General features: G+C 37.3%; 1 protein-coding gene across 7 annotated transcripts in view; it reads left to right on the forward strand.

The window, feature by feature from the left end:
• The window catches only part of AKAIN1 (A-kinase anchor inhibitor 1), a 98,530-nt gene that overhangs the window by 72,010 nt on the left and 9,764 nt on the right, over positions 1-16,756 (forward strand). For 6 of the 7 annotated variants that reach the window (XM_056823742.1, XM_056823741.1, XM_056823739.1 and 3 more), the window contains exon 2: positions 3,081-3,298. In XM_056823742.1, coding sequence (XP_056679720.1) covers positions 3,271-3,298 — 28 coding nt within the window. In that variant the 5' untranslated portion in view covers positions 3,081-3,270. Of the gene's footprint in view, positions 1-1,697; positions 1,781-3,080; positions 3,299-16,756 lie in introns of all 7 variants that reach the window. The other variant, XM_007487666.3, reaches the window with a different exon arrangement.

The raw sequence follows: 16,756 nt of genomic DNA on the forward strand, positions 1-16,756 counted from the left end.
GATATCAGTTAAGTCAGCATCATAACCATTAAAGTGGCATAGGCCATTGGTCTTCTTGATGATCAAAGACCTCAAAGTTCCTGGATTGGATATCTACACACTTTTAGGAGCTTATTATTCAACTCCTCCCGTGAACATCCTAAGATAACTCTAACTGGTAAATAGCTAAGAGGAGGTAGTCTATCACACACTCAGTCCTTCCCCATCCCTACAGGATAATACATAATCACTATAAAATATTCCTATTAGCCAGACTTTGTGAAAAGAACATATTCTTAGGGACAAGGAAAATAGAAAAATCTGTAGACTGGATGGCACCTGAGATCCAAGACTTTGACTAAGGAATTCTCTCTAAATATATAGGGTCTGTAGCGTTTCTACTCTAGGGCCCTGATATAAGACTTAATGTAGTAGGCAGAAAATAAATCCTCATTACTGTAAATCACTTCTTTGTTGTATTATACAAAGATTAAGATTATACTAACTTCATTTTGCCTTTTACTTTAGCTTTTATTTTATTCTTAGGAAATCAGTATCTGAAGACACAAATATTAGCAAAAAAAAAAAAAAGCCTTTGACTATTATTGGGGCTAGATGAGAAAGTGCAAAGGAATTCTGATTAGCATTTATAATTCAGCAAAGGTCAAAAGGATAGTTAGAAATCACTAATTTTTGTTAAGGTCACATTCAAATACTTAAAGGTCACTTGTCAAAAAATAATTAGAAGTTATGTTTGGACAGTGGAGATTTAAAGTGATAATATAGCTAAACTGATCAATATAGAAGTCAAGAATTGGACTTTGGAGGATTCAGTCCTTTGTTTTATTGTTTATATTAATCCAGTCAGCTAAATAATTGCATACTTATGCCACCCAGGCACAAGGTATGGTTGTGACTAGAAGTCAAGTACAATGAGTGATGGCTATCCCCGGGATTTTATCCTTTTCGGTTCCATGGTTCCCTCCTGTAGATTTTTTCCATTACCTCTGCAGCCAGGTGGTACAATAGATATACCAGGCTAGGAGTCAGAAAGACTCTTCTTTCTGAGTTCAAATCTGACTTTGGACAACTCCAAGCTATGTGACTCTTTGCAAGTCACTGAATCCTGTTTGCCTCAGGTTTCTCATCTGTAAAATGATCTGGAGAAGGAAATGGCAAACTACTTCCAGTATCTTTGCCAAGAAAACCCCAAATGGGGTCATGAAGAGTTGGGACTGAATGACATTAGCTATGAGGTTCCTATTTAAGAAGTAAGAAAGTACAAGAGAAAGTGCACTGGTTTTGGAGTCAAGGACCTGTTTTGTTATCATGGCTCTGGTACTTTTACAACTTGTGAGACGGGGTGAGTCATTTAATTTCTCTGGGGCTTTGTTCCTCATTTGTAAAATGAGTAGGATGGACTGGGTAGCTTCTAAAGTCCCATCCAACCCTAGACCTAGAATCTTATCACCCTTAGTTAGCCTAAGTTGGCTTCCTGTTTTTCTAGTCAGAGCATAAACATTCAGGCTTTCCCTAAGGTGGAAACATTTTTAATGTCAATAGACCAGGCCTTGAGGAAAGTGTGAGCCAAGGAGTAGGAAAAGGAAACTAGGATCTCTGAGTATCTGTGAAAATGCTTCTTTATGCACCTTCCATCTCCTGTATCATATAGATTCTCCTAATGTGCCCAGTCCCATGTTTTCCTCTCTTCTTCCCAGGTGTTCCTCGATTCTCTTACCCTTTCAAGTGGATCCAATATTCTCTGTCCTCTCTTTGCAAAGAGTAATACTTCCCTCAAAGGGTGAGGATTACTTTCAGCTTTACATGGTCCATTGCATTCAGTGTGAAAGAGAATAGAAGGGATGGGAGGGAATAAGCATTTGCTTTTAGGAATATGATGCTCAAAATTCTGGGAGGTAGTTGCTATTATTTCACCAATTTTATAGTTGAGGAAACTGAAGTAAAAAGAAGTCAGGTGACTTGCCCAGGGTCACACAGTTAGTAAATATCTGATACTGGATTTTGGCTCAGGTCTTCCTGACTACAAGCCCAGCACCCTATTTTTGCATTACCTACTGAAGTCTCTCTGCTAGAGTAAAAAAAGCCGGAACACATATCCCAAGGGATGGATGCATCAATGAGGTCTCCTTCAGTTTCTGAGATTATTCTCCCCCCCCACCTCCTTAAGTCACTTTTGTAACTACTTTTTCTTTCCACTCAACTGACTGTCAATTCCACAATTATTTTCCTGTGGAGTTGGAGAGATAGATAGAGAGTTGGCCTTGGAGACAAGAAGACCTATGTCCAAGTAGCACCTTGGACACATACTGGTTCTCTTTGCCTTAGTTTCTTCACTTGTCAAATGTGTGTGGCAAAACTTGTTTTATGAGTGTCACAAGTTGCTTATGAGGATTTAATAAATAAGATAATAAAATGGAAAATTCTTTGGGAAATCGAGTGTTTTATAAATGCAAAAGATTAGCGTCACTCTCACTGAATAAAGATCTTAAACCTTGTAAACTCATCAAGTGGAGCCTGATGTTCCATACATTATGCATCTCTGTGAAACAAGAAAAAAAATCTTCCAATCTCAAGCATATTTAAAAGATTTCATAGATTATGGATCTCTATAAACAATAAAAAAGCTAATCTTCCAATTTCAAGCATATTTAGAATATATGAAGTTCTCCCAGAGGTGGAGTAATGATAATAATCACCAGTACCTTCACCACCTGAGGCAAACAGCCTGAAATGGGACTTTAAATCATCTTTGTCATTCATATTTAAAAAAGTATACACACATATACATAGATTCATAGGTAAATATATGTATGTTATATATGTGATAATAGATTATTTGTAAATAAAGCCAATTATTTCAACCGTGAAGGAAGCTCTCAGTAAGAGACTACCTCCATCAGTGGTGTTTAGCATATACTCTATAATTTTTAGTGATCTGAAAGAGGTGGGAGGGAGGAGGGATAGAGAAATCTTTTTGGTTTTTAGGTAAACGACTTTGAAAATAGTGATTAAAAGTGACCTTAAAGTTGAAAATTCTACTCTCCCCCAATTCTCTTACTCTGTTGTGTTGTCTATATCAGGTTTTAGTGGTATCTGAAGGACCCCATCTGCCATTGAGTCCTATGCTTTACAGTTCATCAGAGCAGAGAAGTTAATACACCTGGGGGAAGGGGCAGAGTGCAGAAAGCAACAAGAAAGATACAGAGACAGAGACTAAAGTGAAAAGGAAAGAAGACAAATTTGAGACATAAGAATATAGGAAGTGAGTTTATGGAGGCCAAGCCAAAAGTGAAACCTGGTGAGTACTTTTACATGCACTTAATGAATTTTTTTAAAGAAGCAAATGATCTCTGAGGCTGGCCAACTTAGCTTCCCCCTATCCTCTTCATTAATTCTCATTTTTTAAAAGATGACTTCTCCCCTCTTGAGTGAGAGAGAAGAAATGTGGTTTATTGTAAAGAACATTGAACTGGGAGTCATAAAGTCTGAGTTCAGCCTTAGTGACTAATTATGTGTGTGGCCATAGGTAAATCACTTGCCTTTTCTAGTTGCCCTTTTCCCATTTTTAGAATGATTGGGTTGAACTAGATGATTTGGAAAATGACATTTATTCTCCATATGTCCTCCTAAAAACCATAAACCAAAAATTTTGCTTCTTTGGTGATTAAAATTGTATTATTATATTCATTAAAATTTCCTTTTTAAGGTAATAAGCATTTATTATATGCATAATCTGTTCCAGCCTTTAGTGTAACTAAGAGGTGTGAATACAAAGTAAGGCAAAAATAGTCTTTGATCTCAGAGATTCCATTGTAATGGAAGAGCCAACATGTGTTCAGAGAAGAATCTGACTTTGGGCAAAAATGGGATATAGGCAATCGACTTCTTCCAGTCATGTTTTACTTACTATTCCGGAAACTCATCTGGAGAAGTGAGTTCCTAAAAGTTTGTATTTTGAGCTGGGAGTGACTTTTGAGAACATCTTCAACTCTTTCAACTTTCTAGGACTAGAGAGGTAAGTGTTGCTTAAGCAGCAGACCTAGAATGTGAACCAAAATCTGAAGCTGAGTCTAGAATGCATTCCACTGAAATGAATCAACACGATTTTAATTGTCTACTATGTGCCAGGCACTGAGGATTAAAGATGAAAATGAAATAGTCTTTGCTTTCAAAGAGCTTACATTCTATACCATGAGTTAGTAACTTATTTCCATTTTTTGTTATTTCTTTTTCAATTCTCTTATTAGAGAAATCTCTGTAGACAGATAAACCGGAAGCACTGAGTTAGAGGTACCAGCTGCCCTGTGCCCTGTGCAATGGCCTTATCCTGGAACTGATTAAGAGATACTCTTGAGAAATTTTTACTAAACTTTGACTGTTTTGGCAACTTGTCACAGTGATTATTGGCTACTCTTTTCTCTTCCCTCCTCACTTTCAGGGATGTATGGGGGGACCCAGTGTCTGTGGCAAATGAACCTTTTGTATTGATTTCTGTGTTCCTTTTTAAAGACAATATTGCTGTTGGAGTGGAGGCAGAGGTTCTTATGGGGGAGAATGGTGGATAACAAAACTGATTTTGAATCATTTATTCCAATATAAGATTATTTGGTAATATTGGTACATGATCATTATATTAATGGAGTCAGGCAGCCCCTTGGCCATATTATACCTTTTCCCCACTGTTTGGAGCTGCTTCGGAAGATGAATCAGCAAGAATCTTTATGAAATGTCCAAGTGATGGGCAAGACATCTGTGTGCTCATCATTAATAAGGAGGATTGCCTTGACCCTCCCCTGTCATTCACAACCCTTGCTTTGTTTTCAGAAAAAGGGCTGCCAACTTTGTAGGAAGAGACCTCCATCTTTTCTAAATCACAGGCTCCCTGAAAGGGAGGGAATAGAGGGCAGCCTCAGGAACAGTGGCCACAGAGGGGCAGCAGAGGCCATGGAACTGAGGTCTCCTCAAGGAGTTGCTGCCAGCCAGAGCTGGAGGAGCACCCTGCTTAGCCAGCCAGCTGGCAATTCCCTGTAGGGAGCAAGTGTCCTCCTACTCAGACACAGGACATTTACTCCTCTCTATTCCTTTAACCTCCACTGACATATGGAGAGCCCCTCCTCTAAGAGTCCAGGGAATGCTTTCCTATACAGCCAATTAGTTTTCCCTCTAGCACTACTGACTTCTGGTTTTCCCATTTGTTTGCTTACTTTTCTGACTCTGCTTCCTTCTCTCACCCTCCCTCAGAGCCCTGGTCTCTTAACTCATGATCCCACATTCTTAAAAAAAAAAAAACACAAATCTTTCCCCATCTTCTTGTGTAAGGTCAATGGTAGTAATGGCTTGTTCAAACCTTAGGCCTGAAGTGAGACACAGGGGATTAGTGATGGTAAATGGAAGCCTCAAAAATGTGGTTAAAAAAAGACTCAACAAGGGATACATCTGCCATGCCCAGTCCCCACTATCCAGATCGACTGACCTATTTTTCCTTTTAAAGGAAGTTTCTTTGATCTCTTAAAAATAACCAGTCATGTCTTAGTTTACCTCTATTTTATATTGGATCCTTCCTCTGATGGGGGTAGGGGAGAGAGAGTGATAGAGAGTGACAGAGAGACAGGCAGACAGACAGACAGAGAAATAGAGACAAAACAGAGACAAAGAGAGAGACAGAGACAGAGCAAGAGAAAGATGAGAGGAAGGAGAGAGAGAGAGAGAGAGAGAGAGAGAGAGAGAGAGAGAGAGAGAGAGAGAGAGAGAGAGAGAGAGAGAGAGAGAGAGAGAATGAGACTATGTTACAATTGACTTATTTTGTAGGAGACTTGGTTAAAACCATATTAGACAGGTGAGGAAGTGTAGGATAGGATCCATGTCCATTTTGGGTCATATGGCATTCCTATTTCCTTATTCTTTCCCTTGAGAAAAGGATCATTGAATGATCTATAGTATAACCCTATGCTGGGATGTTTTATATGATAAAGGGTTCAGTTTACTTCTTATTGAATGAATGAATGAAAAAGCACTTATTGAGCACTTGCTATGTGCTAAACGTTAGGAATCCAAATAGAAAAGTAGCAATCACTATTTTCCAAATTATATTTTAAGAGGAAGAGAAGATAAGATTTATTGAAGGCTTTAACTATAAATCCAATGGAAAAGTCTAGTGGTTTCTGGGATTCAGTGACAAAGCAGATGGTAATTCAACTTCTTTAGCGATGCGTTTGTCAAGTGTTTCCTATGTGCCAGGAATGTGCTAAAGGCTTGGACTACAAGAATGGCAGTAACACTGTTCTGACTTCAAAGTGTTCATATTCTAGTGGCAAAAAGACATGCAAACAACTTCATACACATATTAGATATATACAATGCAAGTGGAATATTTTATATTTTATCCTAGGTATAATAGAAAGTTAGTTGGGGCAGATAAACCAAACAGAAGACTATTATAATAGTCTAATGTGAAGTTATGAGGTTCAGAAGCAGAGATATGGAAGAGAAGAAAGTTACACAAGACATGTTATAAAGGTAGAATTAACAGGAATTGGCAACTTATTGGAAATGGGGATTAAGATAGAGTGAGGAGTGAAAGGTGATACTAGATTGCAAACTGACTGGAAGACCAATGATAATAGTACACTAAGAGTCCTGATAATAATGCAGAAGTTAAGAAGAGAGGGTTTTAGAGAAATAATGAGTTCAGTTTTAGACATGTTGAGTTTAATATAGACAGTTAAGAGATTTTGCAATAGGCAGCATCAGATGTAGGACCATTTTCTCCTCCTCTTTAAAAGTATTACTATCCCTTATAGTAACTATCCTGTCTCCCCCTTTTTGGCTGTTTTGTCCTTTTTTTAAGAGGATCAATGGCATCATGATGTTAAGGTCATAACTTCACATTGGACTATTATAAAAGTCTTTTGTTTGGTTTCTCTGCCCCAAGTCTCTTCCTGTTCAAGTCTATCCTTCATTCAGCAGCCAAACTGATTTTCCTAAAGCAAGTCTGATCATACTCCTCTCTAAAACTCCAATGACTTCTTATTTGTTACCTGTAGGATGAAATATAAAAATGTTCTAGAAGCTTGGCATTTAAAGCACATAATAACCTGGCTTCTTCCTATCATGCCATTCTTCTACCTTACCTGCTCTATGATCCAGTTTCATTAGCCTACTTGTTAATCCTTAAATATAACATATTCAATCTTGGTGACTTCATGCCCTTTCACTGTCTAGACTGCTTTCTCTCCTCATCTCCTTTCAAACCCAATGACAATATCACATTTTGCACAGAAAACTTCTTATCCAATTTAATGCTAGCACCTTCCCTCTAAAATGAAAATTACTTAAGCCTGCTTATTATTTGTACATAATTATTTTCATGTTATCTCCCTCACAGTGTGAACTCCTTGGTAGTAAGAAATGGGTCATTTTCTTTCCTCTTTTTCTGGATTTCTTTCATTTTTGAGGTTATTTAATATAAATTTGTAGTAGAACCAAGTTAGCATGGTCTCCTGACTTCTTCCAGTTCCATTTAACAATGAATGAAGGAGGAAGTTGAAGCTTGGTTAGATATGATTGATGATGATAGGATAAAAACATTTCAGCATCTATGAATACAGCAGAACATTCATGGGTTGATGGTAAGATCAAATTATGATCAAACTTCTCTGTGAATAAGTATAAGTAGGTCATGAAAAATGAATATATCAAAGAACAGAAAGTTTAAGATACATTTAACAAAATATATATTTTCACGCTGAGGTCCCCTAGTGCTCAAGAAAGACTATGAGCCACGCACTGAAGGGAAAGAAGGAGAATGCTATAGGCATTGATGGATAACAGTCCAGAGGATCTATATTGAATAATAATTTTTTGTTGCATTTAAAAATAATATTTACTTTTCCCAATTGCATGTAAAACAGTTTAAAACATTCATTTTAACAAATTCAAGTTCCAAATTCTCTCCCTTCCCTTCTTCCTCCCCTTCTTCCTCCCTGAGACTAAGCAGTTTGATATAGGTTATACATGATTTGTGTGATAAATTTTGAGTAGTATGGATTTCAAAGGAGGTGAGGTTGTTGAGTGATTGAGGTGGAGAGAGGATACAGAAATACAAATGGAGAACGAGGAACATTTCATTTCTCATACCAGTAGAGCTTCCCAGTGAACCAAAGGGAGGGAATATGACAGAAAGTTCAAGCAGTACTAGAAAAAGGTATTCAAGGTTTAGTGTTACCAAGAGATAGCCAGTTCTTAGTCACTATCAGAAGAGGGAAGAGGGTGATAGAGAATAATAGGAGGAGTTAGGTAGACTTCTACCTTAACCCCAATTTCCTAGCCCTTACCACACTCCTCTACCTTGGAACCAATAGTTTGTATAGATTCTAATTCAGAAGATAAATGTTTAAAAAAAGAAAGAGAATAATAATCAAGATGAAAGCAAGCTTGTTCATTACGGAGAAGGCATAGTGAAAGCAAGGGAAGGAATAGGTAAATCCAAAGAGGGACATGGTATATGGTTGGTACAACAATAATGGTAACTGCCATTATTATTCTTCCTAATTTACAGTTGTGCAACCTGATGGAGATAGAGAGTAAGTGACTTGCCCAGGGTAATACAACTAGTAAGGCTGGATTTGATGCTGGATCTTCCCAACACTAGGTTGAATGCTCTGCTCACTGTGCTGGTCAGAGTTACTATTATTTCCACTGATAGAACTCTATGAATTTCTGGTGTTGAGCCATTGGATAATGTCAAGGACTTTGGTGGCAAGAATTTTCTCTTCTGGGTCTTCAGTAGTTGTATCTACTGAGCAGATGGGCTCTGTAGTGCCTGTGGAGGCAATTGTTGAGCTGCAACCTGTCCAGGTTTGCCTTTAATAATGATGGCTGTGGGGAGGAATAAGGTGTTAGCAGGTTGGTATTCTGGGATTTATTGCTTTTCCTGGGACTTTGGGGCTTTTCTGACTTGGCGTTTGGTTAGTGGCTGTTTCTGGTGATATATTTCTTCTCCACAAGTGTTTTTCTCTTACTGAATGCTGCAGAGGCTGAGCTGGGATAAGGGTTAATGATCTAGAGGGCACTCCAGTTCCTGAAACTCATGGTCTTTAGATCGGGGACTGTGTCTGCCTGGGTTTGAGGAGAGGTGGTCATTTAGGAGTTGTTGGTTTGACTTGCCTGAGGATGCTTCATCTAGGTGTGCTTGCTTTCTGAGGATATTTCACTATGGTCTGGCTTGGAGCCAGAATCCAGAGAGAGCTTTATATTTAATATCCCAATGCAGGCTTGCAACACACAGTAAAAACAGCTTTGTCATTACAAATAACACTAATAGACCCTATCTACAATATTAAGACCCAACTTATCACAGGTTTAAGAAGATTTTTGTAAACATTAAATTGTTCTGTAAATGTGGATTATTGCTATTAAGTATATAATTAGCTCCATATAGCAAAACCATGAGCAACCATTAGAAAGTCAACTATAGCTAGGTCCTTATTAGTGCAAATAATAGATCCTTCAAGTATGTGTGCATTTTCAAACTTTTACTATTTAAAGTTATAACTGTGAAATATGATAATTGGTTCTAGCTCAATGGAAATATGCAGTATAAACTGGAATAGTGCAACCATTTTAGGGAATTCATTATTCATAAGAACCGGGACCTAACTACTACTTACTAGTACTAGTTAGCATTTATATAATACTTAAAACTTTGCAAAATGTTTTATTTATATTGTCTCATTTTATCATCACATCAACTCTGGAAAGTAGATGCAATTATCCCCTTTTTACAGATGAGGGAACTCAAGTTAACTGAGGAAAAATGCTTTGTCTAGGTCACACAGCTGGTTACGCGGCCAGATTTGAACTTTGGTCTATCCTGAACTTTGGTCTATCCTGACTCTCAAGTCTTGTGCTCCATTGTTCAGTCTAGCTGCCTGCTAAGAGAGAGATTTTTGACTTAATATACGGGAAAGGTACCTAACTTTACCATTATCAATAAAAGACACATTACTGTTTCTATTCTTTAAGAAAAATTTGATGCTAGCTATCTCATATTCATTCTGCTTGGTTGTGCATAGCTACACCACCATGCAGGAATGCCAAATGCTATAGTTTTCTGTGAGTCTATAACCTTTTATTCATCACTAAGTGAGGGGCAGTGCAGACTGTCTATCTAGGGGGCATTGATTTATCAAATGGAATCAGCTCTTGAGCCCTCAGCTCTGATAAATCCCTCCTATTCTCTGTAGTTACTATATTTCAGTAAACCCTTGTCACACAGTCTTGGTATGATGGAGGTGGTTCCTCATAGTGACAGATGGCATTCTTAGATACCATAGAGATTACTTTAAATAGAATAAATTAAAATAATACAACAATTGCATAATGATAAAGCCATGCATTAAAAATATATTGCTCAGCTTTGATCTTAGTATGAATTTTTTCCCTTTTTTATTGTCATGCAAAACACACTTCCATATTGGTCATTGTTGTAAGAGCAAACTCACACATAACCCAAACCTCCAAATAAAATCATAAATATATTGATGTGAAAGATGACTCCAATAATTCTTTCTCTGGAGGTGGATAATATTCCCCATTGTACGTCTTTCAGGATTGTCCCAGATCATTGTATTGCTGAGAGTAGCCATGTTTTCACAGACAATCATCGTCCAATATTGCTGTTATTGTGTACAACATTCTCCCAGTTCTACTTATGTTGCTCTGCATCAGTTTCTGTAGACCTTTTCAGCTTTTTTTCTGAAATTATTTGTCATTTCTTATAGCTAAATAGTATTCCATCACCAACATATACCACAATTTGTTCAGCCATTCCCCAATTCCCCAATGGATGGACATCACTCCAATTTCCAATTCTTTGTCTTCCTAGTTATGAATTTAATATAAATTATACCACCTTTTTCTGTTTGAAAACCTGTCTTTGATCAGTATCAGCCCCACCCTTTGATTACCTGTCATGCTGGTGACTTAACATAAGGAAGGGGGCTGGAGGAAGTTCCCATTGGACTGGTAGCATGACCAAAAGTGAGGACTTTGACCTCGAACTAGGTTAAGCCTGTCTAAACAGAGTTCCAGGAAGAGTGGCAAAAACTGGTTTTATATTATAAGAGAGGGACCCGAGGAAGCTGGATACTCATCCCACCCTCTTTCTTCTCTGGAGTGTTTTATTCTTGGCAAACACTGGATTATCTCTCAGCCTCTGCTTGCTTGTGGGTATGAAAGCAGCTTCTAATTAATATACAGTCTGCAGAGAATTTTAATCATATTACCTAAAAGTATCTCCCAGATCCTGAATCTCTAGAAAATATGTAAGCTGCATCAACCAAGGACTTTCAGGAAATGTACAGTTCAATTTGTTTAACCCTCAAGGCAATTCCTTTTTTTTGAGCGGGCAAAGAAAGCATGGTAGACAAAAATACACAAATCTCACACATGTACTTCTAGCAGGGAAAAACATAAAGAACCGGGAACTCAAGATGTAGGAACCTTCTCCAGATGCATCCTGGTCTCAGGATCTGATGTGAATTGAGGGCCCATGCCTTTTTCTGTCTTTTTTTTCGTTCTTGTCACTAAAAGGAATTTTCAACAAATTCATACCATGCCTAGCCTATCTTTAGAGCCAGGTGAGTGGACCAAGTGGAAGTACCCTCATGTTTCTCTCTGATTTTCAGTTCTCTTCTTCTATAACATCTCTGTTCTAATTGTATATCATGACTTCATCTCTTGCTTTTCCTTTCTATAGGCCAAACTGACACACTACACATAGGGAAAGTAAGCATGAATGAGCGGTGCTTTTTAACAATCAGTTTTCTAAAAGTAACACTTCATATCATGGAAAGTAGTGAGTTCCAGGGGGCAGCTAGGTGGTGAAGTGGATTGAGAAATAGCCCTAGAGTCAGGAGGTCCTGAGTTCAAATCTGACCTCAGCCTTACTAGCTCTGTGATACTGGAAAAAATCAGTTAATCTTCCATTGCACAGCCCTTATGTTTATTCTGCCTTGGAACCAATACAGAGTATTAATTCTAAGAAGGGTTAAAAAAAAGAAAATAGTGACCTCCTCTTCTCTGTTGGTCTTCATTTCAAATCTTCATGGCATCTTTTTAGATACCAGATGAAATTCCTATTCAGATAAGAGTTCAACCAGCTGATCTTTTATGTCTTTCTTTCCAATGGTATTCTGTGAAGATTTTGCATTACTCAGATTGGGCTATTTTTGTTATATTGAATATTCCTGTTGATGTCTACCTAACTCTCTTTCCACCAGCTTATATCTAGAATATAGTTGAGGGAGGGGAGAAGAAGAATCATTTGGGAAGATATGAAAGTAAATTATTTAGAAAAAGGAGCTTAGAAAAGTTGGTATTGGCTCCCCAGATCCTTTTCCTTATCTTTTCAATACCTAGGTTTATTTCTACCAAATTCTCCTTACTCCCATTATAATACATTTTCTTCAACTGATTAAGTTACTTGAAGTATGTATAAGGGGACACTTTGGGGAATATCTTCCCTACTTCATTTCCCATCAAATGAAAGCATTTCTTTCCCCTGTGTGTTGGAAATGATAGACAACGTCAAGAGGGAATCTGACACCTTTTGCCTTTGAGTCTTTTCTTTTTTCTTTAAAGCGTTGGCAAGAAAGGCTTTTAGGAGAAAGCAATTCAGCTGTGAAATATAGCAATAGCATTTTCCTTAAGATTGATTTTTTTCTTTAAAATAAAGTTTTTCTAACTTAAAAGTCCACTACATCTAGGGATCCAACAGAATCTGATTAACAATAACAAAGTTAGGTCAAAATCTCCCATCTCCTAACTCTTTTTATACACTTACCTTAATATGGGAGAGATCATGGGAGTATTGGCTGGCAAAAGTATAAAGTTCTCAACCAAACCACTGTATACTTAATTTTCTCCATTTAAAAAGTGGGCATTTGGAGTTATATTGTCCTGTTGTACATTAGTTCAATTTACTCACTAATACTCACTTTACTGAGTGATCATCCAAACAATGGCGATAGCTCAGAGATGACAAACATGTGGCCAAAAGCAGAAGATTAAAATGTATTTGGAAAATATTTGACAGAGTAAATAAAATATTAAATATATATACATAAACACATACCTCTGTATATTATATGTATGTATGTATGTATGTATATGGTTTTCTAAATCAATATGTACACTATAGGGATTCTTATTTATGGTTTACGGGGATCCCATTTCCATTTAAGTCTGACACCACTGTGACAGCTAATTATTTTCTGTTGTACCCTTCATCCCCATTACCATACAATTTATCACATGAATGAATAAAACAGGTCAAAAGATTTTTCTCACAAAAACACTACATAGGTAAATATTAGATAATCCATTGTGTTAACAAGTCTCTTCAATTATATAACAAGTCTATTCAATAGCATCTATTGAATACAGAACACTGAGGATAGGCATCTAGGAAATATAAAAAAGAAAGAACATCTCATCTGTTCCTTGCATTCACGGTGATTATAGACTTCTAAAGCAATAATATCAAACTCAAATAGAAATTTACTTAGAAAAGCACAAACTAACATTATATTTTATTTTATTTTTATTTTTGTTAAACATTACCCAATTATATTTTAATCTTTTTTATGTTCACTTAGGAATTTTGCAGGTGAGCCAGAACAAGTGGAATGATGATACTTCTAAGTTCTTGATAATATAACATGTCAAGTCAATACACATTTATTAAATGCATTATCATGTACTAAACACTATGCTAACTGTTGGGGATAGAAATAAAAGCAAAAAGAATAATGATCTCTGACCTCAAGGAGCTTACATTCCAAATGGGGAAGATAAATCATAAAAGGGAGATGAAAAGGGAAGATTGGGGAGAAAAAACAAATGGCCATGCTGATAAAGTTCATAGAATCAGAAAAGTAAATTTACAGAATTGATCATGTAATGAAAATAGTGTACAAGAGAAGTATACATACAACTATAAGAAAGTTGGTTAGGGAGAGCTTATTTTACATTACAGGAGGAAGAGAGGAGAGAGCATTTGAGCTGAGTGAATAATAATTGCTGAGATTTCAACAGGTAGAGATTATAGCTTAAGAGAATTCTAAGCATAGGACAAGGCACAGAAATGGGAAAGGCAAAATGTTTTTGAGGTGTTTGAGAGATGGAATTTAGTATCCAGCAGGCAGAGTAGTGTGTGATAAAATCAGAGGAAAGTGAATCTTGAATGTCAGGTTAAGATATTTGGACTTCACTGAATATATACTAGAATTGTGATTAAAATTCTCTGGAGACTGTAGGTTAATTTATAATTATTTATTAATAAAGGAGAAAGAGAAACTGAATTAATCTCCATTTGCCAGCCAAAAGCAGCAGTGCCAGAAAGTCTCCAGTCTAAGTGAGCCAAGAGCCAAACACCCCAAAAGAGACCTTCTCCGTCCTTTCTCTTATAAAGCCCTTGATATTGCTCCTGGGTTTCTCTGGTTGGATAGAGTTCACCTCAGTCTGGGTCAGATATTTCAGTCTTCCAAATGGCCAGGAGTCACAAGGAACTCCAAAGTAGCCTGTCCTGGGGGCCAGGGAACAAAGGCCTCATCCTCCCATAGTACACATGTGTGTTCTATCAAAGACTGGGGCTCAAAAATGGGTTTTCAAAAGGAATAAGGGGTATAGTTTATATTAAATCTACACAATAGGAAACTGGTAAAGAGTTTTAATCAGAATAGTATATAGTATAGCACAAAGACACTTGTGCGTGAAGGAGATTTAAGTGGAAGAGTCGGTGCACAGAGACAGTCCTACTCTCTTGGTATTGGAAGCCTGGGTCCAGTGGCACGAAAAGTCGTTACATCTGGAGACTTCCTCAACTGCATTGGATGGCCGTGTTGTCTTTTGTGCTCCAACACGCCTTGAGCACTCCACAGTGCTTTGCTGCGTCGCCCTCTCAGCCATTGAACCTTCTTATTGGTTTCTTCTGTCTGTTCTGCTGAAGCAGTCTTCACATGCTGGGTGAGCAAAGCCCTGGTTCACCAGGGGTCGACGACCCGATGGCTACCCTCACAAGGTTTAGCCAGCCTGTTGAAGCTGTTGCCCGGGGTGTGGCCGCTGCTGCATGCTAGCAGCTACTGGGAGCCACAAGTGAGAGTTTTTAATCAGAATAGTGACTGATCAAAGCACATGAAATCTTTACGTGCCAAAAATGCAAAGACTGATTAGAAGGCAATTTGGAACAGAAAGGGAATGGATATGGAAGAGAGTTTGGAAATAGAATCAGTGTGAATTGACAAGTTAATTAGAAATGTTGAGATTGAGAGGGTCAAAGATAACACCAAATTTTAGAGCATGGATAATACTTCAACTCAAATGGGAAAATCTAAAAAAAAGATTTTGGAGAAAAGATGAATTGAGTTTGGGCAGCTTCTGTGGAGATATATTATAGGCTCTTATAAATGCAAATTTTCAGGTAAGAGCTTGTCAGAAAGTGACATTTAGGAATGCTTATACCTTCTCCAGTATCTCCAAGGCACTTCCATTGTACATTATCAGGTATTTCCTGGAAGCAGGGGTCCCTAGCTTCTCCACTTGGAAGGTGCTATGTGCACTTGAAGCAGTTTTCATTACACATCCGTGAACTGGAAGTAATGCAGGTAAATTCCAACATGTCTCACAGAAAAATCCTATAGTCGTTATTGTCCCATTTATGAGAAAAGGAGACGTGTTTGTCTTCTCTTTTTGTGGAAATGAAAACAGCTAGCCTCTAGTAACATCTGCTTTGCAATTTCTTTTACTTAGAGAAGAGGAAGGAGAAGATGAAGGCCCATAAATTGGTGAACTGCTAAAAAATTTGTGGCATATGATTGTAATGAAATACTACTGTGGCATGAAAAATGATGGGTAGGTTAGTTTAAAAAACATGGAAAGACCTATAAGAAATATTGAAGAATGAAATGAGCAGAATCAAGAGAGTGTTATATACAGCAACAGAAATATGATTTGAAGAATGACTAGTATATATCCACCTCTAGTGAAAGAACTGATAAATGGAATTAAGCAGACATAAATTTATATGTACCTATATCTTTTTGTCAAATTATGCCTTCTATAATGGGGGAAGGGGAAGGAATTACAATTATATCTGGGTATTTTTATGTAACAAACAAAAATTAAAAAAAAAAAAGTAGACGAGGCTTTCTGCTAAACTGGCCATCCTCAGTGGTGGCATGAACTTTTATTTTAGGGTTTCTTTGGTAGTTTTTGAATTTTGAAAGATGAGTGATCTCATCACTGCCAGGATTTCCTCATCATCATAGGTTGTCTTGCCTTTAATAAAGAGTTCACAAGTTGCCTTTTGGCTGAGAAAATTTCTTCCCCTGCTGTTAAACGTATGGATAACATGCTTCTTCAAACTTACTCAGAATTCTCTTTAGATGATAAATTTCATTACTGACTGGGCTTATAACCAAAGTCTTCTCATCTTTTGGGACCAGCCATATCTTATGTTCTATAAACATATAGAAGCATAAGATTATGCTGAGATGAAGCATTGCAGGAGGATTCCATGAATGTTTGTGTAAAAAAAATCCTTTATACTTTTTGTTTTTATGGGAATTTTCAACATTGTAATATCGAATAAGCAAAGATTTTTGGAGAACCATGGTTCTTGTTCTAGCTCTACCATTGCTGAGAAAACCATTGGGAAAATATGACTTTCACTAGGCTTATTTTCCAAATAAGGAAA

Source organism: Monodelphis domestica, chromosome 3, assembly GCF_027887165.1.
Source record: "Monodelphis domestica isolate mMonDom1 chromosome 3, mMonDom1.pri, whole genome shotgun sequence".
NCBI classification, from domain to species: domain Eukaryota; kingdom Metazoa; phylum Chordata; class Mammalia; order Didelphimorphia; family Didelphidae; genus Monodelphis; species Monodelphis domestica.